At 47.9% G+C, this 15,477-nt stretch overlaps 1 protein-coding gene across 12 annotated transcripts; it reads right to left on the bottom strand.

Annotated features, from left to right (window-relative positions):
* Positions 1-1,255: 1,255 nt before the first annotated feature.
* On the bottom strand, positions 1,256-12,867 carry C17H19orf12 (chromosome 17 C19orf12 homolog). 12 transcript variants are annotated; one of them, XM_037021488.2, is made up of 7 exons: positions 12,752-12,866; positions 12,488-12,609; positions 8,798-8,892; positions 8,179-8,227; positions 7,648-7,860; positions 7,183-7,352; positions 1,256-3,813 (listed from the first exon to the last, which is right to left on the bottom strand). In XM_037021488.2, exons 5-7 carry the CDS (start codon positions 7,656-7,658, stop codon positions 3,548-3,550), a joined length of 447 nt encoding a protein of 148 aa, XP_036877383.1. In that variant the 5' UTR covers positions 7,659-7,860; positions 8,179-8,227; positions 8,798-8,892; positions 12,488-12,609; positions 12,752-12,866; the 3' UTR covers positions 1,256-3,547. The 12 variants fall into 12 exon arrangements, 11 of the variants coding, with proteins under 11 accessions (XP_036877383.1, XP_036877384.1, XP_036877385.1 ...); XR_005062163.2 differs by lacking the exons at positions 8,179-8,227; positions 8,798-8,892 and having other exon boundaries at positions 1,256-2,838; positions 3,492-3,813; positions 12,752-12,867; XM_037021489.2 differs by lacking the exon at positions 8,179-8,227.
* Between the last annotated feature and the right edge of the window lie 2,610 nt (positions 12,868-15,477).

Raw genomic sequence — 15,477 nt, 5'->3', positions numbered from 1 at the left:
AATTGTTGTGTGACATATTATATACTAGATATTATCCTTGCATTTGCTAATTACAAGTGAGAAAAGTCCTTCCCTTAGTTTAGAAAAACATTTTTCAACACCCCCATTTACCAGCATTTGGGGTACCCAGAGCTGCCCCCAGGCTGCAATTCAGTTAGCCAGGCCCAAGTTTGGCCTCCTGACCACCCTTGTCATAACTAATAGTCCGAGAAGCCTCCTCCAGCAATAAAGTCATTTATCTCCTCCCAACAAACTGAAATCACATCAGATAGTCCCCCTCACATGTGGTTTAGATAAATCCTGGCATTTCTTAATTACCATATGTAGATTATTAAAGATTGAGAGACATTCTGGTTTATAGGCAAAAACTTTGCAGGAGACACGGCTGATGTTCTGTTCTTGGCTTATTAAAACCTCAGGAAGACCCCTGTCCACTCCCATGGGGAACTTATAAAAGAGCATCCTTGTGGAGCCATATCCTGGCCTGGCCGGTGACCCCGAGAAGGCTTGGTGGGCCTGCTGGGAGGGAAGGAGACAGGATGCACCCACTTGCCCACTAGGTGGCACCTCTCAATAACTAATGGGGAGCCGACACTTTCAAACCCTGAGCCTGTCTGCCCAGCCTCCCACATCGCAACCACTTCCATCGTTTACTTCCAAGCCAGACATCTCAAAAAACAGAAAAATTGAAAAGTCCATTCTAGCTAAAAATACACCATCTGCTTGTGAAATATCTTGCTTGGCACTGCCACATTGATACCCAAAGCAAGTTAGTAACCAGCCCAGAGCAGATGGTTTATTTTCATAATTACTGGGTCCCCCACCAAGGCTTCCTCTCCAGCTGCCACCTTACCCTGCTGGCAGCCCCTTGCCATTTTCTAGCCACCCCACCATTACCACCCAGCCAGCCATCATGGGCTAGCCACAGGTAGGGCCAGGCTGCAGCAGCCCCCTGCTTAGGTCATGGCCTCTTTAGCCTGTGCTGGGCCTCAGCCACAGGGGCCTGGGAGCTCTCTGCACCACCTGGGCAGGTGTCTGCCAGGAGGTGATTCAGGCCTTGTCAATCCCATTCTCAATCCAAAGGAAAACAAATCAAACCAGGATGTCACTTATCACCCATAAAATTAATAAAGATTTAAAACACTATCATTCTATTTTTTGGTGAGGATGCAGTGATATGTTCACCCCCAAAAACCTTGTTTTTGGGAAAACAAATTATGGATACTGCCTATCTAAAAAGAATTTTGACCAAATATAACAATAGCCTTAAAAAAATATTGTATGCTTTAGTCCAGCAATTTCACTTTAGGGAATCATTCATAAAGAGTATCTGTCATAATCCAAAATATGAACAGAAGTGTTCACTGCCGCATTATAATGGTAAACACCTACAAAGGAAACCACATCAGGGGCAGGCTTAAGCACAATGGAATGTTATAGAGCTACTACACATGTTTACAAGAAATTTTAAATTACATTGCACATGTTAATGTCAGTTGGTAAAAATATTCAGAGGCCTAAACATTAAGATGCAAGTTCATTAGAAATGCACATTACATGGTTTGCATGATACATGCCAAATTTGTTAACAGCGGTTTTCTGACTAGTGAAGTTTGTAGTGGTGTTTATTTCATCTTTTTTCTGTTTTTTTCTAAGTTTTCAGCAACAAACACTGACAAAAGGAAATGAGTATATTTTCAAATACTATTTGAAAACAGAGTTAAAGCAATGAACAAGAAATTGGTACAGAGGCAGCCTCTAGGGAGGGGCTAGGACAGGGGTCAGCATAGGAGCTTTCCTTCTCCATTTGTGCCTTCTGGTATCTTTTCAGTTTTATACCAGACTGGTATGTCCTAATCAAAAATAAATAAATAAATATTTTTACAAAAAAGATACAAATACTAAACACATAGAAGCTGAGAAAAATCTGAGGGAAAAGCAAGGAAGTTGCATTCAGCTCCTGGGAGAGACTGGACTCTTGGACCCAAAGCCCACTGCAAATCACCCCAGACTCGTCTCATCAAGGGTGACTTAGCTCAGCAAGTCTGCTCCATCTGACACACAACTGGTCAAGAGTCAGGCCATCACCTCCCCAGGACGTTTTTCCCAGGAGTAAAGGCAGGTGGTAGCGGGGCAGGGAAGGGCTCCAGGGTACAATGGTGGCAACCTCTGAGCTGGGACCACCTGTGTCCCCTGGGGTGGGGCTTCCCCAATTCCCGTCACCTTCTGAGTTAGGAGAATCATCTGAATGGACCCTCACCCTGTCCCCAACTCAAGCAGTACATAATGAACCCAATGGCTTCAACTATAGGAGTGGGGCCTGTCAGGGACCTGACTTGTCTTGGATGAACCAGCAGAAGAGCAATTTTTCTGAGACATAATGGCTTAACCTTCCTTTATCACCCGGGTTTCTAGTTCACCCTGAAGTTTTCTTTACACACATGGAGGTACCAGGATACTGGCTCTCAGCAGCAGGAGGACCTCCCTCTGTACTCCCAGGGAGGCCTATGTTGCCTCTGTTCATGCAAAGAGCCTCAAGTCTCCACCCTGCCCCAGGGCCTGGGACCTGAGGGACATTCTGTGGCTGTTAGCGAAAGCTCAGGGTGGTGTGTGCACACTGGCAGGACAGGGAGGCCAAATTGGCCTGGAAAGTCAGGTCTCAGGCCCTGGAATCAGGCGCCTTCTCTCATTCTTTAAAAGCCACAAATCCAGTATCTTCTCCCTTGTGTTCCGTGGCTATGACTCCAAATGATGGGTAGACATGTTTTACACAAAAATGTGGAAAAAGGACTGTCGAGAAAAAAACTGTTGCAATTTGATGACAGTCAAGTTGTGGCTCTGAAAGCAAAATGAACATAGTATTAGGGGAAATTCAGGGTGAACACATTTCTTAGAAATAGTTTATGACCCTACCATTCCAGAAAGAGCAATACTTTTTAGTGAAAGAATTTAATTTAAAAAGCAGAACTCAAGAGCTACCATGACTTTTCAGATGGAAGTAAGTCCTGGGAGAGCAAGAGCCTGGTGGCAGCTAGGGGGAGAAGGGGCTGGGTAACTGACATTTGTGGCTTCCCTCAACAGACTGAGTGCCCCCTCCATGAGGCCACTCAGAAGCCATTGGGCAGGGGTGCATTCAAGAGCTAACTTGGTTCCAGCATGGGCCAGCTCCAAGGTCCTGAGACCCGAGCCTAGAAGAGGGTGAAGGTGTTGTCTTGAGAAGACGAGAAGGCTGAACATGCCGACCTTCCTCCACACCCCCACGGGAGTGAGAGCAGACTCAGACATCCAGATGTCTGCCACAGGCATGCCTTTGCTTCTCGCCAGCTTCCCAGGCAAAGGGAGGTCAGCATACACGCACTACCACAAAATGCAACGCCTTCATAAGTACTTTCCAGAATGTGGCACAGCACAGCAGTAGCCTCTCCAGCGGACTTCGCTCCGGTTTAGGTAATAGGCTGAGGATGTGTGGCCCCTCCCAACTCTCTGCTCACCTTCCCCCAGTAGGGAGAATCATCTACATGAGACCACCACCTCCTGGAGGAGCAGCCTAGTCATCATACTGAACTTCTGCCTGGAGCTCCTTGGTGACGTATCCCACCAGCATGGCCAGCAGCTGTTGCTGCAAAGCCTCACTGCCCATGACCAGTGTGGTCAGCTGCACAGCATCTGTCCATTCCAGGTGCCTGATGATGGCAGTGGCTTCATTAAAGAGCTTCTGTTGCTCAGCAGGAGGCAGCTCCATTAGGATCTGAGGAATTGGCTTAAACTGTCCACTCGTCATCCATGCACCTAATAGACCCCCAACGGCACCCCCTACAAAACAAGGAAGGGTTCAATTAGTTGGCCCTTATTCATAAATGATGGCCTTAGGTTCTCACTGAGAGCACATCCACCATCATAATAAGTGAGCACATTCATGAGTGGGTCACAATGCCTCAATCTCATGCTTGCTCCATCAGGCAGCGTGGAGGGCAAAGGTTTATGCGGTCTTCGGTCCATTTGGCTTAGGTAATTGACACCCAAACATGCCCTTCTTTAAGCTCTGCCCTCATGGATGCAACATGAAGCATCTCCCACCTCAGAGCTGTGATAACTAAAACCCTCTTTATGGGCTGAAGGTTTTTATGCTTCCATAAAAATGTCTTTCGTCACAAAGGAGAGGGCTAAGAAATAAACACATTTTCAAGAAGAACCATGTCAGTGGTAAAGGCTGTTTTTTCCACTGAGTGGCTAATATGGCCTTTGCCCCTGAACTTTGGAAATTTCCAATGAAATAATGTGGTTAAAGGACCCTTGGGACAGATTAGGGAAACTTTTCTCTTGAAGCAATGTTTTTCATATAATCCCTCCAAAGTTGCATGACAATAAATAACAAATTTTATATATTCAACTGTTTCTTTTTCTGCTACCCCAAAAGGACACAAACATTCTTTTTACTTGTAAATTATTATCAAAACAAAGGCACCCTATGTTGGAACTTGAAGACCCTGTATCCACACCAAATTCCACCTAAATAGGCTGGGTTCAGGTCTACTGCAGGAAGTTGCCCAAGGGCAGGGGTCTCAAACTAAAGTACTTTCAGAGGCCAGGCAGGCAACTGGAAGGACTAGTTAGCTGAGTGGGCCTATGGTGAGCTGGGTCCCTGTCTAAAGGTGCAGTGGCTACCATATGCAAGCCGATTGCTGTCACATGGAATAGTAGATTTGTATCTTCTTAAAAATCCCGTGACTTTTAAATATTGGCAATCAGATATTTAAAAGATGCGGCCTAACTGGGACTTAGTGACTTTTTTCCAAAGAATAGAGTATGGTAAGGGGAAATAGTACCTTTGCAGTGGAGGAACCTGGCAGACAGGACCTTGACAGGTGATCAGGGTGAACATCACAAGGGAGGGCCTGTGAATGTCACATCCCTAAAATTGTACTATGAGAAAAGCATTTCACCTGTGTGGTATTCTTTCCTAATCTAATCATGGGAAAGATTTCAGCTAATCTACATTGAGAAGTGCTCTACAGAATACTTCACTGGGACTCCTCAAAACTGTCAAGGTCGTGAAAAACGCAAAAAGCCTGAGAAACTGTCACAGGCCAGGGAAGACTAACGGGACGTGGTGCACCTTGAGCTGGATCCTGGGATAGAGAAAGATCATCAATGCAAAAACTGGTAAAATACAAATAAAGTCTTGAGAATAGTTACTAGTAATGTGTGAGCATTGGCTTCTTAGTTTTGACACAGGTACCGTGGTAATATGTTAATGCAGGGAAAGCAAAACTGGATGAGGGATTTATGGGAATTCTCTTCACAACTTCTCTGTAAATCTAAATCTAATATTATTCCAAAATAAAAAGATTATATGTAAAAGAATACAGCCCAGGCTAGAGACAACCCATTTGTAGGCTGGACTCAGCCAACAGACAGTAAAACCTGTGTCTCTCAGGATGACCAGTGTGGAGGCACGTGGGAGCACAATCTCCTCTGGTACTGAGTCCAGGCCAGCCTCACATCCTGGAGGCTGAACACAGGCCTCGACAGGCTTCCCCTCCACTTGGAAAGAAAGGAGCATTCTGGGGAGGGAAAACTGGTGATTTACAAGTACTACTGCACTCTTCCCCAAGACACCAGTGAAATGCTTAGAGCTGACAAGAGTTGCACTCATCTCCACTAAACCTTTATGAGAACATCAATATTTGATTGAAAACAGCACTTAATGCAAAAAGTCTCCAGGAGAATCGACCAGCAAATTACTAACACTTTGTAGAAGAGAAAATTCCTTTGTTTTCTGGGTAGAATGATGCTCCTGCCCATGACCAGGGGCTGTAAGTAGCGAATCCCTAGGGTTTCCTAAAAGACATCCCAGTTTTCACGCATAATCTGAATAAAAAACATACTCCAAAAATGGCATCTGGGCAGACAGCTATGTGATAAATGATCCCAGCAAGCCCTCCCTGAATACATTAGATGGGGTTGGACAAAAATAAAAACTGTCACTGATGAAGAAAGGCAATGGCCTTATGTTCTCCCAACCTGGCTACTTCCTGGATGGCAAACAGCTGAAGTTAGGACTTCCTAATTCAGAGTTTGTTAAGGAAATGTACAGATTGAAGGTCTGGGGCCACTTACATGCTGAGTTTTCTCTCCAGTGTGGCCTCACTTGATGGAATGTCTTTGAATGCCAATCCTGCTACCAAAGGGAACAACAGAGGAGGTAGCCCTGCCAGTGAGCTGGATAACAGAACTCAACTTCATCTCTCCAGCCTGTATTGCCTGTATTCACATGAGGACTATGAGCCACACAGAAAGGATTTCCACCAGACTGAGTGCCTGAGGCCTCTGTGTCCCCAGCACAGGCTACCTGACACAGAACAGGCACTCAGTATATGTTCGCTGAGCCCAGTGTGGCAGATCATGCCTTTAGTGGATGCCCTGAGCTGTAGGGTCCATGTGAGACACCTCAAGGGAGGCCTTATCTGGCCCCTCTTCAGGTCAGGCCTGAATGGCAGCCAGCTCTCTGGCACCACACTGACCCATGGTTCTTCCTGCTTCTATCCAAAGGAATTCTTCCTGCTCCTAATCCAAAGGATGCAACCTCATCCTAGGTCTAAGGAATGGTGGGAAAATCAGTTTCATTCATTGCCAGAAACTGGTTCCCAAAGAGAATCAGGTGGTAAAACCAAGGTGTAGGGATGACCACTCTAGAAGTTAGATTGTTGCTTTTTCTGCACTGGACTATTTGCTTCCCAAATGGGGAAGCTCTTTATAAGCTTACGTAAAGTGGCCAGACAGCATCCTTTCCAAAGAAGTGCCTGACAAATCTCAGCTTTCTCCTTGGTTCCATTTTGCGGTGACATGTAATGGTGACGGGAGGAGTAAGACCATCTGAGGGACCCAGGATACCCTGGTATCTTCAGACTCTTGGACACTCCCCTGGGAGGAAAACTGTCCTCCTGGTTTTAATGACACAAATGTCATTTTCAAGAGCACCCTGCACTTCTGAGACATTCACAAAGAAGCTTATATTTTTAGTAGGACAAATTATGTACACAAAGATCATTTCACAGATGCAACCTTAACTCAACAATCTTCTCACACACAGGACAGACACTTCTATGAGGTCTCTATGTTTCAAAAGCCTTTTTACAATACGTACAAGCTGGCTGTCACTTGCAGGGCACTGGCACTTACCAACAGCTAGTCCTGGTGGGCCACCAACCAAACCGCCAACAAACGCCACAGCTCCCGTGAGCAGGGCGCCCCTCCCAGAGTGCTTGACGGCAGCCTTCATTTTCCTCTCCCCGGAAATGGAGCAGAGCAGTTTCATAATGTCTTCCACCATAATGGGCATTTTGGCAGGCCTCAAAAGAAACATTTCAGAGGGAGGATTTTAATGAGGTCAGGAGTATTTCCACCCAAATGTTACTCTTCCTCATTATCAGTAGAGAATAGTAGCTCTGAGACATGCATGAGAGACAGTCATGTGGCAAGTTCTTTGTCACAAAGAAAGCAAGGCAGCATTTGGTGAACAAGCAAACAGAATCAGCAGAGTGGATGAAAGGTCTTTGCCCTCTGATTACCTTCTGATTTATGACAGATTAAGGAGCAATCCCAGCCACATGCTCCACCAGTTCATCACAGTGAGGCAAGTCTGACCTCTCTTGCATGAGTGGCCTTTCCACTGGCTCAGGCAATTCTTGAAGCACAAAGCTTGGTAGAGTGCGGACAGTCCCAGCCTGGTATCTCCTCTTGAGTGACAGGTCATCTGAGCTCACGCCGAATCAGGGAAGGGGAAAGTACGGGACTCTGCAGCCACACTGGCCTTGTGACCTCACTTGCCAACCATGTGAGCAGTGTCAGATTCCTTGGCTGTAAAATGGAGAGAACCACCCACAGGCTAGATTCTTGTAAAGCGTAAACAGAATGGATGCAAAGTGCCTGGTGGAAGTCTGGAACACTGCACACTCTCCGACATGATGGCTCTACATGAACATTCTGTTACTAATACATACCACTGGCTTCTATAAGCAACCACTCTTAAAGTCAATCCAATTCTACATGTGGGATGTTAAAGGCAGGGACAGGATGTCACATTAAACAACTAGAGAATAAAGGAAATCAAAGAATCCCAGGGGTTTGCATATATATGGATAGACAGAGGGAAAGATGGACCTTTGGACTACTCACCTTTAGAACTTCTTTGGGGTCAGGAGAGGCAGACCTGCATTTTGCCACACTGTGGGGAAAATAGGAGGCAGAGACAAAGGCAGGCTCTGCCCCAGGGTCAGTAGGAGTGGAGAGCCCCAACACTAATGGGCTACCTGGCAGGGCTGGGAAGTCAAGTCAAAGTGGCAAAGAGCCACTTCTTCCAGCTTCAGCCAGACCCTGGCTCAGCGGGCACTTTCCAATATTCCCCTTTTCATTCAACATGTTGACACATGCCAACAGTTGCTAAAGGAACTTGACTAAGGTGGTTTAGGGCAGACCCTACTGCTCACTATCTTTTGGTTATATAAGCTTTCTTTTGACCCAAGGATAATGTAAAATTATCCTCCTGATCCTGAGAGAGAACTTTGAGCCTTTAGAACGATTCTTCAATTCTACCATACCACAAGTCAGGTTTTCAGAATTTCTCTGTGTCCCAGGAGAGGAAAGAAGTACCTGTGTCTGGCCTCTGTAAATTTCCCCTTTTCCCTTTTGCTATTCCTGAGATCAGTGATTCTCCACAAATGCACAGGAGTACTGAAGATCTTGTTAAATACAGCCAGTATGGCTGGGCTGAGACTGCACCCAGGTGGTTTCTTACCTCATTCTGGGCAGCAATATTCTAGGGGAGCATGACCCAAGACGTTACTCAGTCCCTGAGTTCAGAAACTGGACACAGGTGTCCCCCAGATGTGCCTGTTGTGAGGTAGGGCAGGGACATGGGACAAGCACATGATTAACTTTTCCTGCCTATGATTAAAAATGCCAAGATATAAACAGTATAGTAAGAAAAGGAGGGACTCCATTTTAAGGCTAAGATTCCATTTTAAAAACCAAGGAGTTAGGAGGTAAGATTCCTAACATATTCTTCGGTAATCAGCCAACAATCTTTCTTAGGCAGGGCAAGCAGTTTTAAGCGATACGTTCCCAGTTTTGCTTGAGGGTAATCAGACCTTGGAGAAGAACTGAATCAATAAATTCCTTGTGCTAAGTTTATCTTACAGAGTATCTAGAGGACTGTGGATGGTGACCAGAGAGAGACATCATGGGACCAAGTCCAGCCTACATTCACCCCCACCTCCGTCCTTTGCCCCATTCTTGGAAGCCTTCAAAGACAGAATCCTAAGTCCTTAAGTGGGCCTCCTGCGGTTGCCTGCACTCCCCTTTAAGTGTGTACTTTTTGCCTTATATAAAGACTTCTCACAGCTCAACTTAACTGCGTTTTGTCTCTGCACTCTTCCAGTGGTAAGCATCTTTGTTACTTCACTAATTCATTCTATTTTCTAGACTTAAGCACAAGTCTTCACTTTCTCTGTCCTATTTCCGACAAGTACAGAGGGCTGCTGAGATCTCTGGTTTGGGCTTGCAAGTTCCCATCGCCTAGGTGACCTGGGCAGAACTGTGGCTGTACGATCATGCTCTTTAGCAGGCTGCCCAAAAATCTCCTCTTTGCAAAGTTCTCAGAACATAATCTCGCTCCATCCAGTGCACTGCGACTCCCCCAAATCCTGGGATGGTAGAGGCTTAGTTCCCACACCATGCCAATTCAAGTGGACACTGGACGCCAGGTGACCCTGGCTTTAGGAGTTGGCAAGAAATTTGCCCTGCATGAAGCATGAGTTCAATGAGTCTCCCTTTCCACCCTCTGCTCTTCCTTGCTTTCTGCTGTCTGCATGGCTGCTGCCATTCACTACTACTCTCACTTTAATGAATTCCTTTCTTATGAGTGTATCATCTGACCTGTTCAAGAATTCTTTGTTCAGAGTCAAGAACCTTCCCCTGTCCAGGCTGAGGTTTCACCTCATGCACAGGGAGAAAGCTCCCCAGATGCAGTTGCCTGACAACAGTTTGACCAAGTGGGGTGAGACAGGCAGCAGAGGTACATGCAGGTACTGCAGGGTTGCCTAAGGGACTGGGAGAGAATTCAGGTGTGCCTATCCCTGCTCTGGCTCCCATGTGTCCTATATTGCCAAAATGCTGCCTGGCTTCCAGGCCTCTCTGCTCACCACCTGCAACCACTTGCAAAGACAGTGTATGCTTCTTTCTCCTCCTAGGAAGAGAGCCCACTTGAGGTTCAAGACCTGTCCACACATGAACATCAAGATAATGAAATAGCATTATATGAGTAAAGAAACTGCACATGGCAGAAGCCACTCAAAAATGGGATGATGGATAACATAACTTATTTTACCCAATAGCCTGTGAAACTATGTAGACAAACAAAATGAGTTTTATTTCAAATACTAATTTATTTCAAATATTAAGATAACCAAAGGAACTAATCTCAGGGTAAAACCTTTCAAAAAGTTAAAAATCCTTCTGTAAAATATTTAATCACCTTCTAGCATAGTTCTGGTTTATATCCAGTTTTTCATCTGTCAATTATGCTAGAAAAAGGGAAATGAAGCTCAGGTCCCCTCCCAGGAAGACCCCTCGGGAGGCTGCAATGAGCCTCCCATTCCCAGGAACATGAAGACCTTCAGCCTGCAAAGCTTGGTCTGCAAGGCTGGCTTCCAGACCAGTGCACACAGCCCAGGTGCCACTCCTAAAACAGGTTTTCTGCAGAATTATGGATCTGTACTCTTGAAATGGTTCCTGCACAGCAAGAAAATGCATGTAAAAGAGGCAGGAAACAGCCACTTTATCCTTTATTGTCTATCAAAAAACCCAGCTTCCGACCTGCTCTGACTTTAAGTTGAAACCCACAGAGGCTAATAAGGCGTCATTGTGCAAATACTACTTCCAACCTCCATTTAACCCAATCAGGCCAGCACAAGGCACAAGCCCAGGGCTCTGCAGAACTGGAGGACCAGCAGGTGCCGGGGTGTGTGGGAGGGCAGGGGGAGAAGTGGCCCAACTCCTGCTGGGTTCAATAGTTCCACCCCACAGGTAGGGGTGGCATTGTGGCTGTCCTGAACCAAGAGAAAGCTGGTTTAATTTCCTTGCAACAACCATTTTCGAAGTTAGAGCATCAGTAGGCTCTAGTTGTGAAAGAAAACTTTGTGACCCCATCTCCTGAGTCCTTGCTGGAAAACTCAGCCTCCTGACTTCTCTAGGCTGGCCAGATTGAGGAAGGGAGCCAGGATTGCTTCCCCTTCTCCTGCTCCAATCTTGCCTTTGTCAGTAAGTGACAGGGAAGTGAGGGAGGGGGGAGGAGGCAGTGGAGTACTCTGATGGGTATAGAACTGAAGAGAAGTGGAAGTGGGGCCTCCCTCCCCAGTACCACACCAATTTCACAATCAGATTTGTCTACAAAACAGGCTCTGGTCACAGAAAGCCCATCTGCCAGCCAGCCACAGGGAAGGCAAATGCCAACTTGAAGCCCTGGTTTCTTACAAGCACCCAGGTTCATCCCGATTACAGGAGGGTTCTAGGGAAGAGGGAGGAGAGCCCTTCTCTGGGCTGCAACCTGGCTTCTTGAGATGGACCAGATTGTGAGAGAGGAGGGAGAGGAAAGGAAGGCTTTAGAACTAACACAGACCTCCTTGCACCCTGTTCTTCAAAAAAAACTAGAGAAGTGGAGCTTCTTAGAAATCCTGGTATCTATTCTCAATAGTTTCTACTTCTTTGGTGGAATTTTAAAAGTCCACTGTGTGCACTGATTCTTGTAAATCTTGTCTTCCCACCTGTCTATGCCCCAGTGCAAAGGTTGCAGGTGGATCATACCAACATTATCGGATGAGTCCACAGACATTTAAAAAATTAAATTGGTTGCCGGTACTTAAAAATCAGAGATTTCACATATACCTGACTCCTAATTTCTCCTGAAAAGTCGGAAGAGCAAGCCACAATGGATCTGCCTTCTTGCAGCAACTGAGGCCAGAGCTGCCCTTTCTCTGCCATAAGCCCTGGCAGAATGCACATCACCTACCTACCTGGCCCATAACAGGTCACTTTCCAACCTCTCAAAGTATCTATATTTATTTTTTAAAAGGCTAAAGAAACTACCAGTCCTCACCAAAACTAACTCATTACCCTCCCTTCCTGATCATCTCTAAAGTGGTGCCCAGATCCTCTTCCCACAGGGAAAAGCCAGAAGTGCTGACCCGCACAACAGGTATCTTGCTAGGTCTGCCTTGCATATGTTAACCGCCACACACATATACACACACACTGGGGTAACGGGTTACTTGGGGAAGTCACACACATGCATCCGGTTACTGCAGGTCTCACACACACACACGCAGGTTATGCGGGAAGTCACACACGCACACACATGCACCCAGGTTACTAGGCAGGTAACACATGGGCAGCCGGGTCACTGAGACAGGTCACACGCACACACACGCACCCGCATTACTGCAGAGGCGCACGGCTGGGTGCGGCGGCCCTGGAGTCTGCCGCCCGGGGCTAACCCAGTTCCGCTGCTCCGACTTCTGGCCTGGCTGCAGCCCCTCCGTGCCTAGTCGTCTCCTACGGAAAGTGACCGCAGTAATAGCGCCCACCCCCTGCGCGACGAGATCCCAGCTAGCCGACACCCAGCGGCTCGCGGGCTTCCGCCCCTGGGCGTCCCCTCCCCCGGCTCGCGTGGCGTCGGCGAGGAGAGGCGCTTTACCTGGGGAGCGGCCGGGTCGCCGAGGTCAAAGGCCGGCCGGCGCGTGGGGACCGTGGCCGCCCGCCTGCCCCGCCCCGGCGCGTAGGCCCCGCCCTCCTTCCGGCCCGGCGGCGCGCGGCCTTCCGGGTCGCGGCGAGCCCGCGGCGGCGCGCAGAGCGGGAGCCCGAGTCGGGAAGGTTCCGCGGGAGGGCCCTGAGGGCGCCGCCGAGGGTCCCTCCTCCCCCCGCGCGGCTCCGGCGTGGGCCGCCTGGTCTGGAGTCCCTGTGACCCTAAGGCGTACTCATGCCCACCCCCTGCCTTTAACCCCCCGCTCCCCCCCGGTTTCGACGCGGGTACCCTTGGACCTCCCTCAAGTAAGAGCCCCCGGGGAGACCTTCTCTCCCTTTGGCCCTAGGTCAGGATCTCAGACCCTCAGACCTAAAGACCCTCCCGCCGCCAGTCCGCACAGGAGAGAGCACGGCAGCCTGGGGAAGTCACAGGCGCTAAGCTCATACCTGGTGGATGGTTGGGCCTGAGTCGTAAGCGGACCCCGCTCGCCTCATGCCAACCGGCACCAGGGGCCTCTGGGTCTCCGGTTTGAAAACACAAAGCGCTGGCTTTATTCCTCAGGTTCCAGGGTAGAGGGAGCTCCAGTTTCCTGAGCAAAGCTGAAGTTGAGGAACCTCCTGGGAGGGAGTAAAGGGCATGAGCGAGTGGGATAACCGGGACTAGGGAATACTTGAGAGATGTAGGGAGACCGCCCCACCCTCCACCCCCACTAGCCATCCACAAGCTGGCCTTGAACCATCTCAAATCTGAAAAATGGCTTCCGGGGGCTTCCCTGAGACTAACCCACTTAATCCTGACCAGCAGTCCTGCTACGCAGGCATGGTCGTCATGGCCGTGGTACAGATAGGAGAACCCACGCAGAGATGGTCGCCCAGGGCCACCCAGGTGGGGAGTGTCAGGCCAGACTTCATTCGGAATCTGCGGCTCAAAGCCCTTCTGTAGGCAGCACTCTGCCTGGCTTTCCAGGTGCTGTGGGCCACCCACAGGATGGGCCTCTTCACACTGCCAGTCATTTTGTTTCTTCTTTTTCTTTTGAATTGTAAAGTATTTGGGGAGTGTGTGTATGTATATATATATGGTGCCCCCTCACACCAGCACCCTGATCCCCCATTTCTAGGGTGAGCGAGCCAGTTCCTCACTTATATGGCTCTTTCAGGATGAATCCACCCAGACCCAGGGGTAGATGGTCTCACACATAGGTCACACACATGTAAACCCGCAAGCTCTTAAGAGCACACAAGTAAACTTGCCATTTTCAAAACTAAATATATACATATATATATGTATGTATGTGTGTGTGTATGATACCTTGTTTTTTTTTCTTCAAAGATACATATATAGAGAGAGGTATATGCCAAAAAGTTGTGCATACTTAAGGCATTTAACTCGATGGATTTGGGGATAAGTACATACCTGTGAGACCATCATGCCATAACCATGCCCATCACCACAATAAGTTTCCTCCCACCCATTTTATTATTGTCATTTGTGTGTGTCTGTTAGGAATGTAACATATGGTTTCCCTGCCTAGTATACAATACAGTGTTGCTAACTATGGGCTGTGTATAAGTACAGCACCTGAACTTACTACCTTTGATAAGTGAAATTTGATTCTCTCATCATTTTGTTACTTCTGTTTCCTTTCTGCCCCTGTTGTGAGAAAGAGCCTAAACCCAAAGTGTTTCCCAGGCTGCCGTGAAATAACCCCATTCTTTCCAGAACAGGGGCTTTTGATTGAGTTCTGGTGACTTGCAAGCGTGAAAGTTAAACTGAGGCTAGGAATAGCCCAACTTTGCTGTTGTCCCCAGGCTCGGACCTGGGTGAGATTCTCTGCTTTCTCTGCGGGCAGCTCCCTCTGGCGGCACATTGAAGAACTGGGCCTCCCGACTCCTTCCCCAGAGGTGACACACAGTATCCTGGGAGGAGGGAAGTGCTGGAAGGGAAAGGAGCTTCAACAGTGGGGGCCCTCTGATGGTGAGCTGTAAGTCAGGCAAGCCTTCATCCATCAATCAGCAGCCTGGGGACCTTCATTTTGATAGGATTGAAGTCATAAAATGATTGGGAGCATTGAAGCCCATAAATGGAACATATACCACCACATTCTCATAATGGTAGCTGGGCATCCTGCAAAGTGGGTTCTGTGAACAAGGTGCGCAGTGGGATCTCTGTCCTGGTGTGGGGACAGTGCACTGGCCCATAATACAACTAGCACTTTCATCTGGCTGGGTGACCTTGGGAAAGTCATTCAACTTCTCTGTGCTTCAGTTTCCTTATTTGGGAAGTGACAATAATAATAGTACCTGTCTCATAGGATTGTCCTGAAGATTGAAGGAGGTAATGTGTAGGAATCTAGTTATTCTTGTTTGCATAGTAGGGTATGAAAATGAACAGCATCTCCCAAGTCCCACATGTGAGCCTCGTGTGCCCAGAGGGACAGAACATCCAATCCCACCCCAGCCTTCACAATGCACCCTCTTGATGGGCCCAAAAATCCCCTCGGGTGCCAGGTTGTGTTCACAGAGCCAGCTGGAGCCAGAACTCAGATGGTGCCCCCTGACACCAGCACCCTGATCCCCCATTTCTAGGGTGAGCGAGCCAGTTCCTCACTTATATGGCTCTTTCAGGATAAATCCACCCAGACCCAGGGGTAGATGGTCCCACACATAGGTCACACACAC

Source organism: Manis javanica, chromosome 17 (genome assembly GCF_040802235.1).
Source record: "Manis javanica isolate MJ-LG chromosome 17, MJ_LKY, whole genome shotgun sequence".
Classification (NCBI taxonomy): Eukaryota; Metazoa; Chordata; class Mammalia; order Pholidota; family Manidae; genus Manis; species Manis javanica.
Note: the sequence above shows the minus strand (reverse complement) of the source record. Positions and strands in the feature narration are given on the sequence as shown.

Bases quoted from the DNA above. Each gene is read 5' to 3' on its own strand.
- C17H19orf12 (XM_037021488.2), bottom strand. The intron at 3,814-7,182 runs GTAAGTGCCAGT...CTTGTTTTGTAG, and splicing joins CCCACCAGGACTAGCTGTTG to GGGGTGCCGTTGGGGGTCTA.